This window comes from Schistocerca cancellata, chromosome 3 (assembly GCF_023864275.1).
Source record: "Schistocerca cancellata isolate TAMUIC-IGC-003103 chromosome 3, iqSchCanc2.1, whole genome shotgun sequence".
Classification (NCBI taxonomy): Eukaryota; Metazoa; Arthropoda; class Insecta; order Orthoptera; family Acrididae; genus Schistocerca; species Schistocerca cancellata.
Genome location: NC_064628.1, coordinates 199,011,755 through 199,038,413, shown reverse-complemented (window position 1 = coordinate 199,038,413; position 26,659 = coordinate 199,011,755). Strand labels below are relative to the sequence as shown.

The 26,659-nt window shown below is 42.9% G+C and overlaps 1 protein-coding gene across 1 annotated transcript in view; it reads left to right on the top strand.

Annotated features, from left to right (window-relative positions):
- Window positions 1-26,659, top strand: part of LOC126176222 (glutamate receptor ionotropic, NMDA 2B) — a 922,500-nt gene that overhangs the window by 672,425 nt on the left and 223,416 nt on the right. The window contains exon 6 of the mRNA XM_049923366.1: window positions 8,403-8,586. Coding sequence (XP_049779323.1) covers window positions 8,403-8,586 — 184 coding nt within the window. The remainder of the gene's footprint in view (window positions 1-8,402; window positions 8,587-26,659) is intronic.

The window sequence follows — 26,659 nt, the reverse complement described above, 5'->3', positions numbered from 1 at the left end:
TGCCTTTTGAGATTTATCGGGATATTTCGATAGAACATTTCATCCACAAACACATTTTTCTCAACTTGTAACTGGCAAGTGAAACACCAATTTTCATAGATTTAGAATTAAGAATGTTTTAAAATGTTTGAATATTTTCATAAAATTTTCATCCCTTATTTCCCCCTTATGGCAATGGCCTTGCCGCAGTGGATACACCGCTTCCCGTGAGATCACCGAAGTTAAGCGCTGGGATGGGTGACCATCCAGGCCGCCATGCACTGTTGCCATTTTTGGGGGTGCACTCAGCCTTGTGATGCCAATTGAGGAGCTACTCGACCGAACAGTAGCAGCGTCGGTCAATAATAACATCATAATGACCGGGAGAGCGGTTGCTGACCCCACGCCCCTCCTATCCGCATCCTCCACTGAGGCCTGTAGACGGAGTGGTTTTTTTTTTTATTTCCCCTTTAGGGTTTGAATTTCCAAAATCACTGAAACACGTTTTTTTTTTTTAATTTCTAACTGAGAAGTCAAATACCAAGACCTTGCTGTTTGGTCCCCTCCCCCAAACCAATCAACCATTTTCATAGACGTGTCTTTAAAATTGCTTTAGTGGTTCTTTGATAATTTCACCCGCTATTTCACCTCCTTAAGGACTGAAGCTCCAAAAATGATGAAACACGTATTTCTTTATTTCTGACCGAGAATACCAATTTTCGCTGTTATACCTTCAAAACTGCCTTAATAACGACCTATTTTCAAAACACCCTAGTTCACTCCCCTTAGGGGTGTAATTTCGAAAAATCCCGTGTTAAACGATGTCTTCAGCATAAAATCAACGCCTTCTCCAAACCTCAAGTATCTATTCTTAGCGTTTTGGGCTGGGCGATTGTGAATCAATGATCTTGTCTTCTTGGTCCGTACGTTAGAGATATATGTAAGGAATTGTAGTACACTCCTAGATTCCTTACTTAAAGCTGGTTCTTGGAACTTTACAAGTAGTCTCTCGCGGATAGTTTGCATCTGCCTTGAAACGTCTGCCAGGCTCGTCAGTAAGTCCGTGACACTCTCTCATGAATCAAACACACCTGTGACCACCTTTACTGCCTTTCCTTGTCTATATTCAATATTCCCTGTTAGCCCTACGTATCTGGGTGTCACATACGTGAGCAGTGTTATAGAGTGTGTAACGGAGCGAACTTCCTAGAATTACGATTTCAAATACACCGGCGGAGTTGAAATATACAGAGACTGCACTTAAAAGACATTTTGTCAACTGATTTTTCTGGCAGTATCTAGGAACGTAAGTGAATGCATCTAACTTTGTCAGAAGAGAAAGTGGAAGTTTCAAAAAATAATGTCTTCGTTCGTATTTCTTTCATACTCTCTGTAACATATGCTGAGCGTCAAGAAATCGTATTGTTTAGGCCTAAGGAAACTACCCCAAGAACGATCCAATATTTGGGGATGCCAGTAATACCAATATTGAAATAATTTAGAAAATTCTGGATGCTAGAGAAACAGAAAAAAAGTTAACTCAAATGAGTGTTAAATAAGAAACTATATTAGCAGAATGATTGTCCTTGGGAAAGTTTCCGCAGCCTGACTTGCTAATTTCTTGTTTCCAGATGCGAATATATTGTTGCTCTTAAATTTTATGAACAGGAATTACAATCACAACAACTTTCTTAAATCGTACACCTGTTTTCTTGAGTTACATTATATATTTCAGATCTTCTTGGAATAGCTTCAGGACAAAATTGTTCGTACGTATTGCTTTCTTTGTTCATGAGCAAGACATTGGGAGAATTTCGGGTAAGTTTAGCTCATTGTAAGGGCAGTCAAATGAAAACGAGACAGATGGGAAGAAAGTAAGTAAACTGTTTAATATTTGAAAATTAATCGCCATAATTGTTAATACATTTATCTCACTGTGAGACAAGACGGTCAGTACCTTCATGGAAAAATATTTGTGGTTGTTGACGGAATCAAGATTGCACACAGGCATTCGCCTTTTCATCTGAAGCAATCGACGCCCACGAATGTATTTCTTCAGGGCTCTAAAAACATGAAAATCACAAGGGGAGAGATTGGGACTTTACGGAGAATGTGTAAGAGCTTTCCACTGAAACTGTTGTAGCGTACTCGAAACAACATTGACAACATGTGAGAGGAGGAGGGAATGAATACTGCACAGGCCACATTCTTCATTTTCCAATAGATGCCTGCCGGCATTTGTCCTTCGGAAGCCAAGAAAAGAACAACAGCACGTTGGTCCTGTTTGGACGCATTTGGTAAAACGTTGTCAAACACAGCAGGTAAATGGTGACAAGTGTTGTGGTGTCTAAGAATCGCGGCATATTGAATTATTATGTGCGCCTTAAAGAGTGAAAAAAATTATTGCAAATTAAGGCACGTAGTTCCTAGAGTACGCCTTTCTGCTCCCTGTTACAGAGATTGAGTTTGCTTCATTATTCAGTTTGTGAATGTGAAAAACTCAAAATACGATGTGTACATCAATAACAAGTTAGAACTTCCTGACTAACACTTAGTAATCACATTTTTGCTCAGTGACTCAGAGTGGTGGGATGTTATAAAAGCTGGAAGACTCATTGCAGTAGCTTATCGTTGACACAGACGTCATCATTACCATTGGCAGTCACCCTGTAAACTGATCCACCCAATAGTACGCAGGACAATGGTGGTCATCCAGTAAACTGACACCATCACTGTCCCAATCAGTAGTAACCAGCCAGTTCACCACCATTGCCCTCAACCAATACTGTGTGTGTGTGTGTGTGTGTGTGTGTGTGTGTGTTTAAATATCTTATACCATTTTACGCAAATATCTCTGACTTCCAAGTGGTACCAGAAGCTTGCATAATTTTCACAGCTATATTCTGTTTAGCTGCCTCATTTTGGTACGTAGTAACTGGCTGTAGAGGGATAGATGTTTCCAGTTCATAAGCTATTTGCGTCGCAGGATCTAACGTATAACCTTTTGGTATGAGGAAAACGCATTTTCACGAACTCCGTTTGTTCCCGACTTGAAAACAAATACACAAGGAAACACATTGCATCTACGTCTACGTACGTGCACTGTATGGTGCATGACGGGGGATACCATGTACCATTCTAGTCATTTCCTTTCCTCTTCTACCCGCAAATGGAGTGAGGAAAAATCGGCTGTCTTTAAGCGTCCGTACAAGCTCTAATTTCCCTTACCTTTTCTTCGCCATCCTTACGCCAAATGTTCATTGGCGGTAGTAGGACATTCTGGAGTCAACTGAAAACGTCAATTTTCTAAACTTTCTCAATGGTCTTTCGCGATAAGCTTGGTATTTCTCCTTTGTGGTGGTCGGACGTATTAGACCGGAACCTCGACGGTGAGTACGCCTGCTCACACGTTCCACTGTAGTCCAACATGCGGCGACTGTCCCTCTGAAGACCCCACAAACCTGGATTTTGCACTATTCGAGCAGCTGGCCAAATGAAGACCGACTATGAGTCCCCTTTCAAACTCTGTCTATGCTGATTACGCTATCTCACACTAGTACAAGGTATCTCCGTATCCTTCACGTGATCCCTCAACTTCTGACACTGTGCTCGCCCCTTATATACCCTATCAGGCCTGACAACAATATTAAATACGAACAACACTAATTAGTTCAGGTAGGTTTTCTACCTGTCGCAGAGAATTGCACCTTTGATCATGCATTCGTTCATGTACGCAAAGGTGTGTGTGTCTACGGATATAAATTAAAATCCAACCATGTCCGGTGGGTCTTTCACTTTTTTCAGGCACTGTTCATGTCGACCACTGGCACGCAAACAACTCTCATCTGCAGTTGTACGAAAATGAATAAACATTTGCCTATACGCTGATGGTGTGTACTCGTATGTGTATGAAGATGCAGTAAAATCCGACCATGTCTTCTGGGTGCTTCACGTTTTTTTAGGCAGTGTTAATGTGCGTCAAGGGCCATGAGTGATCCTCAACTGTAGTTCTACGAAAATCAGCAAAATATAGCTACAGATACAATGGTATTACTGTAGTATGATCGGGTGTGTTATATGTATTCTGGTGAGACCGTCCGTCCGCAGATAAGTTCAGTTATTAAAGCCTAGTACTTGATAACGGCTTAAGGCGGAATCTTGTTGTGTTACAGGTCTGTATGCCTTTCTATTCTATCAAAGGTTTTATAATTCACGTAGCTGTAGGGTCCCAAAAACTACAAAAAGCCACTGCTGAAGAGGCCAGCAGCATTTTAGCGAAACATATGTTGGGCTTACAGTCGACATAAAATATCGAGTACACAAGTGCGAAAATACTTTTTTCTCTCGTGTTCTTTCTTTTCAGTTCCTGATCAAAACCTGTAACTGACCAAGCTTCTAGCAATACTGAAGGAAAATTAATATTTTTATTACAAGTCGTTGTTTCCGATCTAGTTCAGAACATCATTATAAATCATTCCAACGGTGAGAGCACATATTTTTATCTATTGATACTGCCACCTTCTTGCTCTTTGACGCAATTTTGCGCCCACAACAAAGGGAGGCAATACAGTTCTGTAGAACACAGTGTTAACTTGTCAAAGTTGTAGCTGGCAGGATCCGAATACGGTGGTACGCTGAATTTCAATTTAAGAATTATCGTCGTCGACTGTAGCTGCTATTACCTATGAAGTATCGAATACTGTCCAGCTATCGTAGTTTAAAAAATGGCGATCCTGATGAAAAGGAGATCGCTATTAATGAGAGCAGAAAAAACTAGGTTTCACTGTATAGATACAAGCCTCTTCAAACGGACGTCCTAAATTATTATGGCTATAAAAATCCATCGGAGTATGTTAAATGGTCGAGCTGCGTGAAGCGTAGAATGGCGAACACATCAGTTAGCCGTGCAAACCGATACGGCGGCCTGTCAGGTTCCGGTTTGCTAAGCCACGGAGCTGGCTGGAGTGTTGTGCGAAATCCGCCAGGCGGGTAGCAGACTTCAAGGCGTCAGTTGTTAGAGAACGTGCACCACCACAACAGAGAGAATCACTTCAGGTTAACCTGTGAATATTATGGATGAAATGTGCCACTAACAAATACACTATTTTTACCTATAAAAATATTCTTAGAACTGCATTAACTGTAAGAGTAAGGTACAACGTGTCGACAAATTATTCACAGTATCATGATTTTAGCAATTTTAAGTACATAAATACTTGTTACATTTATTTATCTTTCCAACACGCATTTCAGAGTTTTATAATTCCATCATCAGCAGATCCGCTTAAACAGTAGTCAAACGGAGCAATAACATCCATCTACTGTCTTTTACAGAGTTTTTATTGCAGCAATGTACATTTCAACGTCACAGCCACACCATCAGCGCTCAGGTGGTTTTGTGATGACGTTCATTGCGATGTCAGCAGCAAGAAACGTACCTGCTAATTTTATTGAGTTCTTTTGTATATGACACTACAATGAAGCAACTCGCTACTGTTCAACATACATAGTTTTCAAAGGTGACACTTCCGTGATATTCCTGTTTACACTGCCGACGGCACACCAATGTGGTTGTTTCCACCAAGAACGCCTCTGCAAGCGACAGACGAGACCCCTGGCCACCACAGTACGTGGTTCGAATTAACCTTGCAGGAATATGGACAAACCAGGAATCTCTGGGAAAGGAATAAGGCAGACATGCGTACAGGGTGTTCCACAATTCATATTACACACTTCTAGAGATTATAGAGGGGACTTAGAAGATCAAGTATTACACAGGAACCCATGTCCGGGAGCGACACTCAACGATGCTACAGAGCATCAAAGCTACAAGCAGATGCCTATAAATGTAGGTATATAAATGGTGGTGGTTCAAATGGCTCTGAGCACTATGGGACTCAACTGCAGTGGTCATAAGTCCCCTAGAACTTAGAACTACTTAAACCTAACTAACCTAAGGACATCACACACATCCATGCCCGAGGCAGGATTCGAACCTGCGACCGTAGCGGTCGTGCGGTTCCAGACTGTAGCGTCTTTAACCGCTCGGCCACTCTGGCCGGCTATAAAGGCTGATTTCATGATGATGTTAAGAAGGATAAATGTACCTATTTGATGTAAGTGTCTCTGCACCGGAAACGAACGAGTCAAAAGCTATAAGTGAAAAGAGTTTCCGTACCTCTGACATTGGAATACGTATACTGGTACTGTTGTTGCTAAGATTGTAAGGTAGGCAACTTTCGGAGGTGGTAGTATGGGCCAAAAACAAGAAAAAATCCGGGAAACGTGGGGTCTAAGATGTATATCTTAAGTACTATGAGCATTTGTTCAATAGAGAAGATGCGTTTCACAGTATCTCCTTATGTATGCGCTTTAGAGCCTATGTTTACTGGACATTTCTTCCTTTTTTTGGTCCATATTAGCATCTCTAAAAGTTTCCTATCCTACAATCTTAGCAACAACACTGCCAATACATGTATTCCAGTAGCAGAGGTATCAGAACGGTTTTCGCTTATAACTTTCGAATCGTTCGTTTCCGGTACAGGGACCCTTACCTCAAATTGATACACTCATCCTCCTTCATCATCCTAGAAAGTTTGTAACATCATCACGGAATCACCCTGTACACACATATATTTGCCTCTAACTCTGACGCTCTTTATCATAGTTCCATGACGTTTCCGGTTATGTAAAACTTGACCTACTATTCCCATCTACAACCTCTACAAGTGAGCAACATGAAATTGTGAAACACCACGTATAAAGCGTCTCCAAGGGCTATAGAACAGGGTGACCCGTCCTGTACCTTGCAAGAGGATTTTCATCAGCCGATTTCCACTGATGCAGATAGGTGCCTCCTTTCCGAGATGGGTACCACCAGCACATGATGCAGGCATTCAGTCAGAAGACGAATAGACACACCTGCGCACTTGGAACCTGCGTGCAGCCTCTGAACGCTACACCTGAGCCACACCTGTTCCGAAGTCAAATATTCCGTCGCACCCTCACTCAAGAAGAAATTATTAATGACTTTAAAAAGGTAGCGTAACAAGAAAGAAAGGAAAACAAACTAAAAAGGAACAAATAACAGCTTTGGATGCACAGCCACAAGGTTTTAAATCCATGTGTTTGCGCTACATGTCCAGCTTTCAGCTACTGTTCATGCATACAACGAACGGGCTTCGCAAATAACTTGGTTTGTTTGTGTTATGAGCTTCGGCCGGTTTGCGTTTTATTCCGGATACTACGATTTTGAATTAAACGTGGTTACGATTTAGATCAGTGTTTTGTATTTTTGGGGTTTGTGCAGATAAATTGTGCCATCTCTACAGTACCACTATTACAATAAGGGCCTTTTATAGATGAAGAAAATTAAGACGGGGCATAGAATTAGCGTAAAACTGAGGAGGCAGTACCCTCAATCACCTTGGGCAAAAAACACGTACTTCATTACTATACTTGAGATTATGAAAATTACCAAGGATTCCCATTATATATATAAGGTCCGCCTCGGTAGCCGAGTGGTCAACGCGACAGACCCTCATGTGGGGGACCCGGGTCTGATTCACGGCACTGCCAGGGATTTTCCTTTGTGGGAGGACTGGACCAGGGTGCACTCAGGCTCGTGATGCCAGCTTCGCGATTGACAGGTAGCGGCTCCAGTGTCGAAACGTCAACAACGGCCACGACTGCAAAGGTTTGCTGAAGACTACTTTCGTCAAAGATCGAATAAAACATGTCTGTGTATTTCTTAAAACTTTAAAGAGACAGGTAGTATCGAAGACCTTCCTCGAAGTGGACATCCCCCTGTATTTGAAGCATGTGTTGACCGAGCGCAAGCTGCATTTCAACGCAGCACCTATAGGTCAATAGGGGTTTGAACTGGGGACGTGATGAATTACACATTTCATGAGATGTGGATAGGTCGTGATGGTCGCATCGCAAGATCACCATGCTCTCCCAATGTCACACTTTTAGGCTTATTTTTGTGGGATTACATCAAGTATCGCGTTTACAAAACATCAGTCAGTGACATTGCTACACTTTGTTCACGAATCAACGAAACAATTATAACTGTTGATGCAGCAGTTCTGACTCGTACAGGGGCAGCAACCGAATATCTCATTGATGTTCTATGAACGACGAGGGGGACGCACATGGATATGCTGGCATATAAGTAAAAACTTTAAGAGATGCTATACGTTAACAACTACCTCCAACAGTTTTCAAATTATGATTTTTGATAATAGTAGCGGGACTTCACGAGTGTTCTATAGGGTTACTCTAACGCTTTTAATGGATATTTGTCGAATGATCACTCCCGCTTTCAATGAGTACTTTGAGACTATGCAAAAATGTTATTCGTAATCCAAAAGCTGTCTTCCATCCTTTTGTGCTGACGTCAGTGTTCCGGCCTTTTGCAGAACGGCAAGTGGAACGGTCTGATCGCGGACCTGGTGAACCGCAAGACGGACATGGTGATGACGTCTCTGATGATAAACTCGGAGCGTGAGAACGCCGTGGACTTCACGGTTCCCTTCATGGAGACGGGCATCGCCATCCTGGTCGCCAAGAGGACTGGCATCATCTCGCCTACCGCTTTTCTAGGTGAGTAGCCTCATGAACTCTGATCGCAACCAGCCACGCCAGTATATACAACTCTACAAATAAAATGTGTCGGGCCACGTTTTGGTTCCCGTTATTGTATTTTGGTGTACCAGAAATAATGTTAGAAGCTGTTGAAAAACCCAGCCAACCAGCTGCAAAAGAAAGTATTATTAGCCCTTGACCTAGATTTCGATATTTTTAAAAATTGTCTTCTTCAGAAGGAGTGGGCCTTGTTACATCACACGATGGTACATTAGAATAACTAAAGACGGGCGGCTCTTGTCACATATGAAATTGACAAAACAAGAATTATCCCAAGCCATGCTTGGGATAATTCGTAACAGCTGCCCTCTGTCTCTGGCATGATGTACACTTAACGTATGCAAATATTTTATCACGTGACTCCTGTTATTAGTTTATTTTGGCAAGAGCCTCTACCTGTGGGCATTTACCAGTGAGCATTCACTCTGAAGTACGTTAAATGTAATCTGGCTGCTATCTAAAGCCATGGTTTGGCATAATTCTTGTTTTTGTCAATTTTATATATGACAAGAGCATCTCGGCTTCAGCTATTCTAATGTACCATCATGTGATGTAATACCCCTGCTGAAGAAGACATTTTTAGAAATATCGAAATTTAGGTCAAGGGCTAACAAGCCTTTATTTTGCAACTGATTCGCTGATTTTTTCAGCCTCTTCAGATTTACACAGTTGCTGATTCGCAGCCATGTTTAAGATTTAGAACTATAGTATGCATTCTCACAGTGTCTAAGGCAAGGTTTCTTATATATAGGCAAAATAGTATAAAGGATAGAATTCACTGTAAATAGAAGACAGAGCAGAGGCTAGGTTATCGTAAAGGTTGAGAAATAGGGTTAACCTCATATGAATCGACAGAAAATCAACGCCTACAATAATAGTTTGGTTTACATGACGACGTCACAAGCAAAAAATAAAGAGATATAAAAAGTAAATAAGAATATTGAAGGGCTAATTCATCATGAAAAGGGAGATGATACTCCAATAATAATGAAAGAATGGAAATTGTGATAGGGGAAGATACTGAAGGCGGAGTGACGGGAGAATATGGGCAGGGAGTACGAATGAGAGAAGAAAGATTACTTGAGTTCTGTAATACATTCCATCTAGCAATAACGAACACATCGTGCAAAAATCGCAAGAGGAGGAAGTATACTTGGCAAAGGTCTGGAGATACGCGAAGATTTCAGTTGGATTACATAACAACCACACAGAGAATTTTTTTTCTCAGATATAGGATTGTAAGACGTACTCCATAGCAGACGTAGATTCGGGCAAGGGAGAGGAATACTGCAGTACTGAGGAATGATGAGATGCTTTGAAAGATCTCTGAGGCTGCAGATACTGAGATAATGAATACCTAATAGGCAGTTAAACTGAAGAGGATGTACATCTCTAAAAACGGAAATCTCAGAAACTGGACTGACAAACATAGCTGCAATGTGAGTAATTGCGAAGAAAACTGGAGTAACTGAAGAATTTCGCAAACTGAAGAAGGAAATACAATGTTTAGCAAAAGACAGGAATACATCTATGTAAGCCACTTACGAGTGTAATTGCAGATAAGACAAGACAAAACGACTGCTGAAAAGAAATCGAAAAACCTTAGATGGAATTAAAAGCAAGGGTGGCACCATGAAGAGTGCAATGGGAATTCCACTGTTAACTGCAGTCGATAGCGAGGAACTATCTGATGTCTTGATAGATGAAGAAATGAGAATCTGTATTGAAGACATCGGAGATCCAGTAGGTCTAAAAAGAAGTATGTGTTCGTAAATACACTCCTGGAAATTGAAATAAGAACACCGTGAATTCATTGTCCCAGGAAGGGGAAACTTTATTGACACATTCCTGGGGTCAGATACATCACATGATCACACTGACAGAACCACAGGCACATAGACACAGGCAACAGAGCATGCACAATGTCGGCACTAGTACAGTGTATATCCACCTTTCGCAGCAATGCAGGCTGCTATTCTCCCATGGAGACGATCGTAGAGATGCTGGATGTAGTCCTGTGGAACGGCTTGCCATGCCATTTCCACCTGGCGCCTCAGTTGGACCAGCGTTCGTGCTGGACGTGCAGACCGCGTGAGACGACGATTCATCCAGTCCCAAACATGCTCAATGGGGGACGGATCCGGAGATCTTGCTGGCCAGGGTAGTTGACTTACACCTTCTAGAGCACGTTGGGTGGCACGGGATACATGCGGACGTGCATTGTCCTGTTGGAACAGCAAGTTCCCTTGCCGGTCTAGGAATGGTACAACGATGGGTTCGATGACGGTTTGGATGTACCGTGCACTATTCAGTGTCCCCTCGACGATCACCAGTGGTGTACGGCCAGTGTAGGAGATCGCTCCCCACACCATGATGCCGGGTGTTGGCCCTGTGTGCCTCGGTCGTATGCAGTCCTGATTGTGGCGCTCACCTGCACGGCGCCAAACACGCATACGACCATCATTGGCACCAAGGCAGAAGCGACTCTCATCGCTGAAGACGACACGTCTCCATTCGTCCCTCCATTCACGCCTGTCGCGACACCACTGGAGGCGGGCTGCACGATGGTGGGGCGTGAGCGGAAGACGGCCTAACGGTGTGCGGGACCGTAGCCCAGCTTCATGGAGACGGTTGCGAATGGTCCTCGCCGATACCCCAGGAGCAACAGTGTCCCTAATTTGCTGGGAAGTGGCGGTGCGGTCCCCTACGGCACTGCGTAGGATCCTACGGTCTTGGCGTGCATCCGTGCGTCGCTGCGGTCCGGTCCCAGGTCGACGGGCACGTGCACCTTCCGCCGACCACTGGCGACAACATCGATGTACTGTGGAGACCTCACGCCCCACGTGTTGAGCAATTCGGCGGTACGTCCACCCGGCCTCCCGCATGCCCACTATACGCCCTCGCTCAAAGTCCGTCAACTGCACATACGGTTCACGTCCACGCTGTCACGGCATGCTACCAATGTTAAAGACTGCGATGGAGCTCCGTATGCCACGGCAAACTGGCTGACACTGACGGCGGCGGTGCACAAATGCTGCGCAGCTAGCGCCATTCGACGGCCAACACCGCGGTTCCTGGTGTGTCCGCTGTGCCGTGCGTGTGATCATTGCTTGTACAGCCCTCTCGCAGTGTCCGGAGCAAGTATGGTGGGTCTGACACACCGGTGTCAATGTGTTCTTTTTTCCATTTCCAGGAGTGTATTACCACTAAGCATGTACACATATACTGTAAGCTAATTCCATTATACATAATTTCGATAAAAGAATCGTTGAAATGATACCTGAAATATGCAACTAAGTAACCAACCAACTAGAGTCAACGTTAACAGAGATTTGGAGCACTTACGATCAAATAAGATAGAAACGATACATAACATTCTCATGAAATTTTTAAATCATTGGGAGACGTGGTAACTAAATTATTATTCAAGTTGGTGTCAGACTTTCTGAAAACTATCATTTACACAGCTGCGAATATAACAAGGGCATATAACTGCGGAAACTATAGCACATCCAGCTTAACAGCTCATGCAGCCAAGTTGCTGACAGTAGTAACATACATCACATTGGAAAAGAAACTTGGGGATCTGTCTGAAGACAAAGAGTTTGGCTATAGGGAAGGTAAAGGAATCAAAGAAACAGTTCTGACATAAGTCTGAAGATGGAAGCAAGACTTACGAAATTTCGAGGAGTGGCCACAGGATTTGTCGACCTAGAGAAAGCGTATGGCAATGTAAAATGTTCGAAATTGTAACAAGAACAGGAGTAAGTTACAGGGAAAGACGAGTAAAATACTATATGTGCAAGAAACAAGAGGGAACGATAAGTCTGAAAGACGAAGAATGAAGTGCTCGGGTTACAAATGGTTTAAGATCGGTCTGTTGTCCCTACCGTTCAATCTAGACATCGAAGAAGCAGTAATGCAAGTAAAAGAAAGGCTCAAGAATGGGATTAAAGTTCAGGATGAATGGATATCAGTAACTAGGTTCGCTGACGACATTGCTGTCCTCAGCGAAAGTGAAGGAATAGGATTACAAGACCTGTCGAACAGAACGAACCGTTTAAGGAGCATAGATTAATTTTTGGTGGTATACCGAAGAAAGATAAAAGGAATGAGGATCAGAACCATAGACTGCTGGGGAATCGGAAAGGATGAGAATCGAAGCGTTTGAGAAGTGCTGCTATAGAAGGACATTGAAGGTTTGGTAAGCTGATAAGAAATGAAGAGGTTCTTCACAGGATCGCCGAAGAATGGAACTAATGGAAAACAATGACAAGAAGAAGGCGGCTGGATGATAGCACACGTGTGTTAATGCATCACGGAGTAACGTCTATGGTATAAGTGGGAGTTGTAGAGGGTAAAAAATGTACGGAAAGACAGAGTTTGGAATATACTCAACAAGTAATTGAGGATGTAGGTTGCAAATGCTACTCTGAGGTGAAGATGTCAACACAGAACAGGAATCCGTGGTGGGCCGCATCAAGCCACAGGAGTGGTGACAAATAAAGAAGCCCAGGTTATGGATGAGGTGCTGATTCCACGAAGAACAGAAAAGACTGACACTAGCAGATGGATGAAGTACGCACAACTCCTCTGCCATACGTGCAAGAGACGCCGAACATGTCGAGAAAATAATTCTTCGCCGAGTGGGTATCAGAACGATGTATTGGAGCAACAATAAATTTGTAGAACGGCTAGGGTCCACCTAACATGCAGTCGATGATACGCTAAAGGCTCTTTAAGGGGAGGGGGAGCGAGGAAGGGAGAGACTATTTGACTGATCAGGATATGACTGAAAACGCAAACGTCTGATACGACTGGGAGGCCATAATGAATTCACAGTGGCAGAAAATATAAATTTATGTGGCTAACATATACAGTTCAATGGGGCTTATGTACCATCTAGACAATCTTTTACGTGCCAAAAGAAGATAAGAGAAGCGCTCGAGATATTAAAGGAGTTCACAAACATGAACCGCAATGATGGTTGCTGGCTTCTATCTTCAATGTAAACCAATAAAATTCCAGTACTATCAACAAATAATAACAGTAATAGTAACATTTTATGTGTACTTCACACAATACAACAACACATTTCGAGCGACAGTGCTCTCACCTCAGGTTTTTGACATTTCGTTCCTATGATTTAAGTACTAAAGCCTCTGGCAGCACATTAGTGGCGTTGATAAAAATTTCTATGAATCCTCACCTTCCATAAGAATCGTCCACTTCTGTTCTTGTCAGTCGGGTATCATACATCGCAACAGCGCGCTAGGTCGTCTCCTCTTCGTTATATGTGGGCGCCAACTGTCCAGTTGAGGTTTTTCCTTGTGTACTGCCGTATCTGTAAGTTGCTGTAGCGAGATACCAGTGCATATGCGCAGCTACTAACTGAACCACAACGCCATTCCATTGGACACATTGTCGACCCTCTGTCTCCGCTGCTTCACGCTCGGAAAATGGATAATATTAAAAACGCTTAATTTTTTACTCTCCTTTTAAGGGCTAGGAGGGTTATGAGTGAAAGTAGTCTATAAGTCTCGAATTGTGTTGCCGTACTATTATTATATACCCACATGAAGACCACTTGCAAATTGAGGTCGAAACGTTGATGCAGTCTTTTACAATATTTTTACACGTCAGGATACCCGAGAGCGCTAACGCGCCTGCTTCTGGGACATGGGGAAGTGAGCCAGCCGCGGATCGAATCCGTCTCACGAATTAATAACGAGAGCCTCTAAGCCATCCATCCTGGGTGTGGTTTTTAGGCGAATTCTCACATTCAACTTGGCAAATACAGGATTGATACCCACGTTATCAAACTTCACCATAATATCTCCACCAGACGCGGCACAAAAATTGCTTTCCGGAAGGAAAAAGGGGCGGGGGAGGGGGAGGGGCATCAGGAAGGTCATCCGGCCAACAAATTCCACGAACGCTGCCAAACCCGATTTAAAGGGTGTTTCAAAAGGTACGCTACTATTTTAATGTGTTATAGCATTCAAACTGATTGAAATATTCACACCACTTTTGCCTTACATGGCACATTATCTCCCAAAGTTTTTGTGATATTCAAGGAATTCCAACACGTGCGCCTTCGGTGGGACGCAGAGCATCCAGTCTGTATTCAAGCATTATCCGTACTTGCCTACATATCTGCATCAACTGACACAATTGGCAACCATTCGGTTCTTTAAATCATTGATGTGGTTGACAGCTATTTTACAGTCTCTGTCCTTGATATACCCCCGTAGAAAGAAATCCAGGCGACCAAGACCAGGGAACTTGACTAACTCCAACAACTCAGCGATCTTGTAACCCTGGTCTTGAATATCTCGCACAGTCTCAGCCCAAAGTGGCGATACACTATCTTGTCGGAAAACGACTGCCTTGGCAGTCATCCAGCGATGGAGGCGCAAACAGTTATAGCACATCAGCAATTAACTGTTTTTTCTGAGACAAAAATAGATCCACAATTCGATCAACCGTGAAACAACACCACACATTCACTTTCAGGCTGTCACACACCTCTTCTGCCTGAGGATAAGGATTGGTTGTACCCCAGATGCGAATATTGTGGTTGGTTGGTTGATTTGGGGGAGGGGAGCAAACTGTGAGGTCATCGGTCCCATCGGATTGGGGGAAGATGTGGAAGGAAATCAGCCTTGCCCTTTCAAAGGAACCATCCCAGTATTTGCCTGAAGCGATTTAGGGAAATCACCGAAAACCTAATTCAGGATCGCCGGACACGTGTTTTAACAGTCGTCCTCCCGAATGTGAGTCCACTGTGCTAACCACTGCGCAACCTCGCTCAGTCGAATACTGTGTTGGTTTACCTTAGCAAACACGTGAAATGTTGAAACTTCCTGGCAGACTAAAACTGTGTGCCGGATCGAGACCGAGTTCGAGTCTCGGTCCGGCACACAGTTTTAATCTGCCAGGAAGTTTCATATCAGCGCACACTCCGCTGCAGAGTGAAAATCTCATACGCGAAATGTTGCTTCGTCAGAAAATAATGGGTGGTTTAGAAAATTTTCGTCCTCCTATAAACGGTAAAGAAATGCATACGTTGTGGCTTGTAGCGTGGTTTCAATGCATTCAACAGTTGCAGCCGGTTTGGGTGCATCTATAGACATTTCCAAGAACGCGGTGCACGGTTACCCTAGGGATCTGCAGCTCCTGCCACACCCAACCCGTCCTGTATCGACTTCACTTGTTCCAGATGCTCCAGTATCATGTTTCACATCAACGCTTCCTGTCTGCGTACAATTCCTGTACCACCGGTGTATCGACCTGCACGATGGTGGGTGCTTCCTATTCCGTGTTTGTAAGTTCCTTTGAACCTGTGTGTCCGATTTGGTCTAACAAAATCATTCCACACGCTGAGCGTTTTCCTGAAGCTTTGTCATTATGTTTCATGCAGGACGACCCGGAACACACACACAAATAAAACTTTATGAGTTTGTCTGTCACATAAGCCAAACATAGTGCGAATATCTTAATTAGTTTGTGTGGTACAGCACATTGAAGTTGTAAGGTACATTTCGAGACAGCCTGCGTAACAATGTCGACCCCGCAGAGAAACAGAAAAAGGCGAAAAAGGGAAAAAGGAAAAAAATGCGGTTTGCAAAGTAGAATAATTTCATGGAGTATGAAGCCAGCTGTGAAAACCTATGATCATAAATCATTGACTAGTGTTCGCCCGGCAGCACCACAGAAATAAAAGAAAAAGCTCTGACCCTCGTTACTGACACCGTACATTACTTAGTCACGAGACATCATGCGAAGCTAAGTGTTATTCTCTGGCAAATTCGGCCTTCCAACGTTTCTTTGCTTTCTTTAGTTGTTTCTTCGTTTCCTCGTCCTTCCTCCCTAATATTGTTGCGCACATTAGACTCTACACCACAGCGCAAGCAGCAGATGCTCCCTGGCACCTCTCGAGTCTAACAATTTGGGCCTCACATTGGTCTGAACGGAGCACTTTGCCCTCAGCCGCAATTGAAGCGCAGAATCCAATTTTCGCGAGAAGATTAATGCCTGGGGGACGCGGCACTGAAACTGAATTTGTGGCTTTAACCACAGCGGCCTGAATGCGCAGACCATCCTACCGCACTGGGCAGTTGCAATCAGGCACACGCGTTTCGCGCTCTTGGCTGAAACGTGCGTGACGTATTGGGGAACCACCCGGACTAGAGCATACGCTTCGGGACTGTCCGAACGTGCAAGGTGATTAGGCGTGATATCAACGCACTTCCCATCGTGAAGCGTATTTTCAACCGTTTCGCATTGTTTCGAAATAGATATATCGACCAGAGGTTTGATACAGCGGTCGTGATGGCACAAAATAAAAAAGAATGACGAGATGGCCAATACTTGCCCGTTGACATACGACATTACCCCAGCTGTAGGAATTTAAATCGGCAACAAATTCTTTTGTATTTCCCTAACGACATATCTAATGAAACCTTCTTTGTAGAAAATTATTCTTTATTCGCACCACTGTTACTTCCTTCTTTTACTGTACATCAAGAATTATGCATCTAACTGTTACTGTGCCCCTCTCCTTCTTGGCCTTCTCAGACTTCTTCGACGTAAATGATTATAATTTCTGACTTTGTAACGAAGTCTGCCGCAATTCATTCGTCTAAATCTTCACTCCATTTTCTTCTGTAGTCTTCAGTTTTGTTTCTGTCGTTAAACATCTTTAATTTCTTTCTAAAGTCACTGTTTCTTAATCTTCCTACCTTGGTATAACCTTTTACAGACCTAAGAAATCTCTTTTGAGCTGCCTAGGTCTTGCTTTCTTGTCGTTTGTAAATGACTCACGACTCATTTCGGTAGGACGGCCATTACTTCATAAAACTTCATTCTAATATCACATCCCAAATAATTAAAATCTCTTACCTATGCAGCTCTTAACGTTATCAAAGGCTTTTTCTAAGTGAGCAAATGACAGTTGTCTCTCTCGATTAAATTCTGCATGTTTTTCAATTAACAGTTTCTTCACAAATACTGCGTCTGTTGTCGATCTTCCTCTATTAAAGCACTCCTTTCTTCTTCACTTAATAAATACTCAGATATTACTTATAATCCTCTGTTCAGGATCCTCCTGTAAACTATGTATGCTATGTCTGGTGAACTAATCCCTGTATAATTCTGGTACTTGCTTTCATCTCTTTTTTAATCTGCGATATAACTTTTGCGTGCAGCCACTCTCTTGGTATGACTGATTTTCCAACATACATTAAGTTGATTCCACAGTCTCAGAAAGAAAGGAGAAAAATTATTGTCTTCACTTTCACACAATATTTATTGGTGGTCAGAAATGCCTGGGCAGTTTAGACACTATAAACAAACTGAAAATCGCCGGTTGTTCTTGCCTATCTAAATATTGGCTGTTAGTTCATTGGCGGATCGAACTGTCGTCCTGTAATAAGGATTTTTCGTAGCGCGAGTTTTCTGTTCAACATATATAGTACCTAACATTCACTGTCTGCATCTCAATGCCAAATCGTCTGAAGTCCCAATCTAGTCATCATTTAGACCACAAGGAAAAATGAGCAACCGAAATCTTCAGATCGGCTGACGAGGGATTCAACTTCATTGACTATTTCCTAGTAACATTTTTATTACAAGATGCATGAGGTTATTGATCACAGGACGTAATATGGCGTGCTAGTATGCACATTGAGTAAAAATGTAACTAACTAATTAATGAACAGAAAACATTGTCATAAAAGGAAGCATACTCCTCAAATGAAACATGGAACATATATGACAATTCTGGGACTTGGTTCCGCATGGTCAAACTGGTTTGAGTCTTAGCGTGAATAATGTTACTCTTAACGTGAATAACTTCCCGAATGCTGGCACTCCGTAACTGCTCAACTACATTATGAAAACGTAGACATTATAAAACTGAGTCTATAGTGTCGTGAAACCACTAGTTGCGAATAAAGCTATGCGGCCTTTGGAAACACCTCATCATTCTTGACTTTTTTAATTCCTACAATTTTTATGATAAAGTAAATGGTTACTGGGTATTGAGTGTTTTTACTGTTATTTGCAATGTCTCTGAGCTGCCGTTACCTTCCAAAAAAGTTGTTTGTATCCAACTGTATTCATCATAATTATGCAGCAGTCATTAGGGTGGGTCAGGAGCGCAACATGGACGCACATACGTTCGCCTGCAAATTCTCAGAAATCGTCTCAAACATTCATAGAATTACTGAAAATATTATTCATCATTTTCGGACAACAGATGAGACGTCAAAATTGGCTTGTGGCTTGCAGCTAAAAGGAAATATACTAACGATTTTGTACACGGGGCAGCTACGGCTAAATCTTACATTGTTAATATTGAAGAACCTTCAAAGCGAATTTTACTAACAAAGACTTATGAATTGATGGGATTTTTCCATGAAAGAAGACTCTTCAAGCCGCTTTAGCTGTTTTTAGTCCATTATTAGAAAAACTGCTGTTGCAGGTGAATCCTCAGATGATGCACTGTTCATTAAAACGCAATTTTTGTAGAAAAAGGGACTTTTTAACTCTTAAAAATATTTGTCAAACGTGCTTTAACTGAAAAAAACTCTGAATTCAAAAAAAATGGTTCAAATGGCTCTGAGCACTATGCGACTTAACTTCTAAGGTCAGCAGTCGCCTAGAACTTACAACTACTTAAACCTAACTAACCTAAGGACATCACACACATCCATGCCCGAGGCAGGATTCGAACCTGCGACCGTAGCGGTCGCGCGGTTCCAGACTGTAGCGCCTTTAACCGCTTGGCCACCACGGCCGGCCAACTCTGAATTCCAAAAAATATTATTCACGTGATTAGCCCTCAAACCATCGGGAAGCTACGATGTCCCATATTACACTTGTAAATTGAAAATGTTAATCCAGTGTATGATCCCGGTTTTGTTGCTCAAGGCGAAGTCCACGCAGCCCACAACTGCTGTTCTGCCGATGTTTCCCGTACTGGTTCCACGTCTGCCACAGCAAACGACAGTTATAGGAATGCTTTTACTTATCTCATGATTTTATGAAGGCACCCTTACAGAAATCCTTGGTAAGTAAAGTTTCTTACACCTCTAGCATTTGCTGTAGATTTACCACAACAATAGACCAGATGTATTGCCACAGGTTCATTCATTTTTATAATTTTCCATCACAGGGAGTCGCATGATTTATGGTATCAAATCTCGGGATAAATGTTTGCCGGTATGAGCTTCTAGTACAACACTCCCAGGAACCAGACCGTAGCGTTGGCGCACCACACAGTCGCCATTTCGCATTTGCTAAATAGTAAGTGATGGTTAAAAGCATTAATACTAGTGTTAGTTGCTGACATTTACTTTCTCAGGTCCCCACAGATGTTACTTACTGCGAATATTGTTTAAGATATTTACTCGGTTTAACCACAAATATTAATGGCTGTAATTATTTTTATAATAGATCAGATCACCCCATGAGTTCAGTTTGACATTCACCTATTTTTCTTGAGTCATTATTCTTCAACTGGTTTGATGCGGTCCGCTACGAATTCCTCTCCCGTGCCAACCTCTTTATCTCAGAGTAGCAATTGCAACCTACTACCTCAATTATTTGCTGGATGTATTCCAATTTCTCTCTATATTTTCTGCCCTCTACAGCTCCCTCCAGTCCCATGGACGTCGTTCCCTGGTGTCTTAACTGATGTCCTGTCGCTTCTTCTAGTCAGTGTTTTCCATATATTCCATTCCTCTCCGAGTCTGCGCAGAACCTCCTCATTCCTTACCTTATCAGTCCACCTAATTTTCAACATCTGAGTTTCTCGCTGTCATCATTTCTGTTGCTTCTCAGTACTGTCGTCTTTCTTCGATTTACTCTCTATCCATATTCTACTCTCATTAGGCTGTTCATTCCTGCAATTCTTCTTCACTTTCAGTGAGGATGGTAATATCATCAGCGAATCGTATCATTGATATCCTTTCAACCTGAATTTTAATTCCACTCTTGAAACTTTGTTTTATTTCCAACACTGCTTCTTCGATGTACAGACTGCACAGTATGTACAAAAGACTACATCCCTGTCTTACACCCTTTTTAATCCGAACAGTCCGTTCTTGGTCATCCACTCTTATTATCCCCTCTTGGCTCTTGTAGAAATTGTATATAACCCGTCTTTCCATATAGCTTACCAGTATTTTTCTCAGAATTTCAAACATCTTGCTCCGTTTTACTCTGTTGAACGCTTTTTCCAGGTCTACAAATCCTAGAAAAGAGTCTTGATTTTTCTTCAGCCTCACTTCTATTATCAAACGCACAGTCGGAATTGCCTCTCTGGTGCCTTTACCTTTCGTAAAGCCAAAATGATTGTCATCTAAAACATCCTCAGCTGCCCGCATCTCGTGGTCGTGCGGTAGCGTTCTCGCTTCCCACGCCCTGGTTCCCGGGTTCGATTCCCGGCGGGGTCAGGGATTTTCTCTGCCTCGTGATGGCTGGGTGTTGTGTGCTGTCCTTAGGTTAGTTAGGTTTAAGTAGTTCTAAGTTCTAGGGGACTTATTACCACAGCAGTTGAGTCCCATAGTGCTCAGAGCCATTTGAACCATCCTCAGCTTTCTTTCCTATTTTTCTGTAAGTTATTCTTGTAAGCGACTTGGATGCATGAGCTGTTAAGCCGAGTGTACGATAAAGCTCGCACTTGTCAGATCTTGCTTTCTTTCGAATTGTGTGAATGATATTTTTCCTAAAGTCATATGGTATATCGCTAGACTCATATAATCTACGCCCAACGTGAATAGTTGTTTTGTTGCCTCTTCCCCAAATGATTTTAGAAATTCTCATGGAATGTTATCTATCCCTTCTGCCTTATTTGATCTTAAGTCCTCCAAAGTTCTCTTGAATTCTTATTCTAATACTGGATCCCCTATCTTTGCTAAATCGACTCCTGTTTCTTCTTCTATCACGTCAGACAAATCTTACCCCTCTTACGACCTTGAATGAACTTTTCCCATCTATTCCCTCTCTCCTCTGCATTTAACAGTGGGATTCCCGTAGCACTCTTAATGTTACCACGCTTTGTTTAAATTTCACCGAAGGTTGTTTTCACTTTCCTATATGCTGGCTCACTCGTTCCGACAATCATTCCTTTCTCGATTTCTTCTCATTCGTCATGCATCCATTTCGCCTTGGCTTCCGTGTGCTTCCTGTTTATTTCATTTCTCAGCGACTTGCATGTCTGTATTCCTGACTTTCCCTGAACATTTGTATATTTCCATTTTTCATCGATTAATTGAAGTATTTCTTTTCTTTTTTCAGTTTAAGCACATCTGGAAAATATTTTTAAGAAATTTTCTAAAATTGTTTTCCTTCTTTTATATATTCTAAAAAACTGCATCATAATTAACAGTGTATTACCTGAGAAGAATGCTGAAGATTAGATAGGTAGATCACATAACTAATGAGGAGATATTGTATAGAATTGGGGAGAAGAGGAGTTTGTGGCACAACTTGACTAGAAGAAGGGATCGGTTGGTAGGACATGTTCTGAGGCATCAAGTGATCACCAATTTAGTACTGGAGGGCAGCGTGGAGGGTAAAAATCGTAGAGGGAGACCAAGAGATGAATACAGTAAGCAGATTCAGAAGGATGTAGGCTGCAGAAGGTACTGGGAGATGAAGAAGCTTGCACAGGATAGAGTAGCATGGAGAGCTGCATCAAACCAGTCTCAGGACTGAAGACAACAACAGCAACATCGCCTGAGGATCCATCGCCTGCGAAATCTCTAGTGTTCACAATAAAGAGCTACAAAACAGCTAAAGCGGCTTGAAGAGTCTTCATTCACTGTTAAACCTATCAATTCATAAAACGTTTTTAGCAAAAAACTGTTTGAAGATTCTTAAAAATTAACAGTACAACGTGAATCACCTAATCAGGATCGCGATGCATTGTTTATTCAAACAATATAAAAGTTAATAGGCGAGAGAAACCGATAACGCTCCTCACAAATGACTTACAGTTACAGAAAGTTTCTAACTCGCCTGAGCAACTTCCGTCCAAAATCTCCGTCTAAGTGCGCACAGAAGCAGCGCCACATACTCATCGCCAGCGCAACGACCCTGCCGTGACTTCACTCGTCAACACGCCGGTAACATCTATACGAATCCGCCTTGTCTCAGTCTACGAAGACCGACAAATTGGAGGAGGTGAGCTGACTAATAAAGATGACGAATTCTTTCGTGGTAAAGAAATTTACGCCAGTCAGAGTACAGGACAGACGACACCTGATTATGCATTCTGAAAATCTTCCATCGGTTCAACATCTGAAATATGAACTAACATGTCTGTAGCGCGTGGCTCTCAAGAACCAAACGCGAGAGAGGTCGTTACAAAAACCCGTCAGTGTAACGCTCCGACGCCCCGTTTGAGTAGCACTTTAAGCCAACATTGGAACTCCAGCTGTTGTTTCCAGGTCTCTGCCGCAAAGCTAAACCATGAAGCTCTACCTGAACTTAACCAGCGGCATGCGTTCGTTATTACACTAACATTCATTCAAGGTAGTGATCGACCATGTTTAGAATAGGTGGTTACAGTTACAGTTATATAGTGTGTTTAATATCAAATGTAGTAAAAATGAGAATAAAATATATTCAGTTTCGATCCCAGCGTGATCCTCAAAATTAAAAAAGCCATAAAACTTCGAAACAGTTCCCCCTACTATTTCCCGCCACGTATAGTGGATACACATCCATGAGCTATCGGCCGAGTGCTTCTCAGCCATGGTCAAGTGGTTTTATATACATCTTACATCCCCAGCTGTTAAATTCGATCTTTTCAGCCAGATACCCTCGCACCCTGGAATCCGAAAGAATCCCAGATGGAAATGATTGGAAGAGGATTTCCATTTCTCTCATTTGTCCGACGATCGAGGGGAACCTTCCGAAATCCTTGGTGGGACTGGAGGATTCGCACTATTTTGTTTCTGAGACAATGGTGTCCTTTGTCCTAGAAAAAAGAAAATTTTGTTACGGTGTTCGTGTAACATATATATATATATATATATATATATATATATATATATATATATATATATATATATATATATATATATATATATGGGCCAAATATCTCACGAAATAAGTGTCAAACGAAAAAACTACAAGCTTGTCTAACCTGAAGGGGGAAACCAGATGGAGCTATGGTTGGCCCGCTAGATGGAGCTGCCATAGGTCAAACGGATATCAACTGCGTTTTTTTAAATAGGAACCCCCATTTTTATTAGATATTCGTGTAGTACGTAAAGAAATATGAATGTTTTAGTTGGACCACATTTTTCGCCTTGTGATAGATGGCGATGTAATAGTCACAAACATATGGCTCACAATTTTAGACTAACAGTTGGTAACACGAAAGTTTTTTAAATTAAAATACAGAACGTAGATACGTTTGAAAATTTTATTTCGGTTGTTCCAATGTGATACATGTACCTTTGTGAACTTATCATTTCTGAGAACGCAAGCTGTTACAGCGTGATTACCTGTAAATACCACATTAATGCAATAAATGCTCAAAATGATGTCCGTCAACCTCAATGCAATTGGCAATACGTGTAACGACATTCCTCTCAACAGCGAATAGTTCGCCTTCCGTAATGTTCGCACATGCATTGACACTGCGCTGACGCATGTTGTCAGGCGTTGTCGGTGGGTCACATTAGCAAATATCCTTCAACTTTCTCCACAGAAAGAAATCCGGGGACGTCAGATCCGGTGAACGTGCGGGCCATGGTATGGTGCTTCGACGACCAGTCCACCTGTCATGAAATATGCTATTCAATACCGCTTCAACGGCACGCGAGCTATGTGCCGGGCATCCATCATGTTGGAAGTACATCGCCATTCTGTCATGAAGTGAAACACCTTGCAGTAACATCGATAGAACATTACATAGGAAATCAGCATATATTGCACCATTTAGATTGCCATCGATAAAATGGGGGCCAATTATCCTTCCTCCCATAATGCCGCATCCATCATACATTAGCCCGCCAAGTTCGCTGATGTTCCACTTGTCGCATCCATCGTGGATTTTCCGTTGCCCAATAGTGCATATTAGGCCGGTTTACGTTACCACTGTTGGTGAATGACGCTTCGTCGCTAAATAGAACACCTGCAAAAAATCTATTATCGTCCCGTAACTTCTCTTGTGCCCACTGGCAGAACTGTAGACGACGTTCAAAGTCGTCGCCTTGCAATTCCTGGTGCATAGAAATATGGTACGGGTGCAATCGATGTTGATGTAGCATTCTCAACACCGACGTTTTAGAGATTCCCGATTCTCGCGCAATTTGTCTGCTGCTGATGTGCAGCTTAGCCGCGACAGCAACTAAAACACCTACTTGGGCATCATCATTTGTTGCAGGGTGTGGTTGACGTTTCACATGTGGCTGAACACATCCTGTTTCCTTAAATAACTTAACTATCTGGCGAACGGTCCGGACACTTGGATGATGTCGCTCAGGATACCGAGCAGCATACATAGCACACGCCCGTTGGGCATTTTGATCACAATAGCCATACATCAACACGATATCGACCTTTTCCGCAATTGGTAAACGGTCCATTCTAACACGGGTAATGTATCACGAAGCAAATACCGTCCACACTGACGGAATGTTACGTGATACCACGTACTTATACGTTTGTGACTGTTACAGCGCCATCTATCAGAAAGCGAAAAAAGTGGTCCAACTAAAACATTCATATTTCTTTACGTACTACACGAATATGTAATAAATAATTGGGGATCCTATTTAAAAAAAACGCAGTTGATATCCGTTTGACCTTTGGCAGCGCCATCTAGCGGGCCAACGATAGCGCCATCTGGTTTCCTCCTTCAAGCTAGACGAATTTCGTTCTTTGTAGTTTTTTCGTTTGATGCTTATTTCGTGAGACGTTTGGCCCGCCGCGCGGGATTAGCCGAGCGGTGTTAGGGGCTGAAGTCATGGACTGTGCGGCTGGTCCCGGCGGAGGTTCGAATCCTCCGTCGGGCATGGGTGTGTGTTTGTCCTGAGGATAATTTAGGTTAAGTAGTGTGTAAGCTTAGGGACTGATGACCTTAGCAGTTAAGTCCCATAAGATTTCACACCCATTTGAACATTTTATTTGGCCCGGTCACTATCAATGGACCACCCTGTATATATTGTAAGTTGGGTCTGGCCGCGAGTCGTATTCGGATGCCTAATGTTAAGGCGACCGCCCGCGATAAGCAGAAAATCCGGATACAGAACCCGGTCCGCCGCAAGTTTTCGTTGGTCATTCCTTTATACAGCCGATGATTGTCCATATTCGCAGCTGCGAATACATGTCATGTACCACAGAGACAGTTCTGGTGTTACTCTTGAGAACAGAAGTAAGATTTTAAAAAATTTATGACACTTTCATGGGATTTGCCAATTCATAAGAAGCGCTCAACAGTGCAAAGTGCTACAGAATGTTTCAACACAGGTGTAAGCTGTAGGGAAAGATGGGTGATATACAGTATCTTCAGGAACCAACAGGGAGCAATCACAATGGAAAACCAAGATAGACTTGTTCGGATTAGAACATGAATAAGGAAAGGTTGTAGCCCGCCCGGCTATCCGCGCGGTCTGATGCGCTGCTTCCCGAGCGGGAAGGAGTGCCGGTCCCGGCACGACTCCGCCCAGCTGATTAGTGTCGAGGTCCAGTGTGCCGGCCAGCCTGTGGATGGTTTTCAAGGCGGTTTTCCATCTGTTCGGCGACTGCGGGATGGTTCCCCCTATTCCGCCTCAGTTACACTATGTCGGCGATTGCTGCGCAAACACTGCCTCCACGCATGCGTACACCACTATTACTCTACCACGCAAACATTTGAGGTTACACTCGTATGAGGCGGGTGGGGAGGGGGGTGTCCACTGGGGGCCGAACCGCGCAATAACCTTTGGTTCGGTGTGGAGCGGCGGGGGGGTGAGTGGGCTGCTGTAGCCCGTTGTGGGGTTGTAAACTACTGAGGGCTACGGCGGGG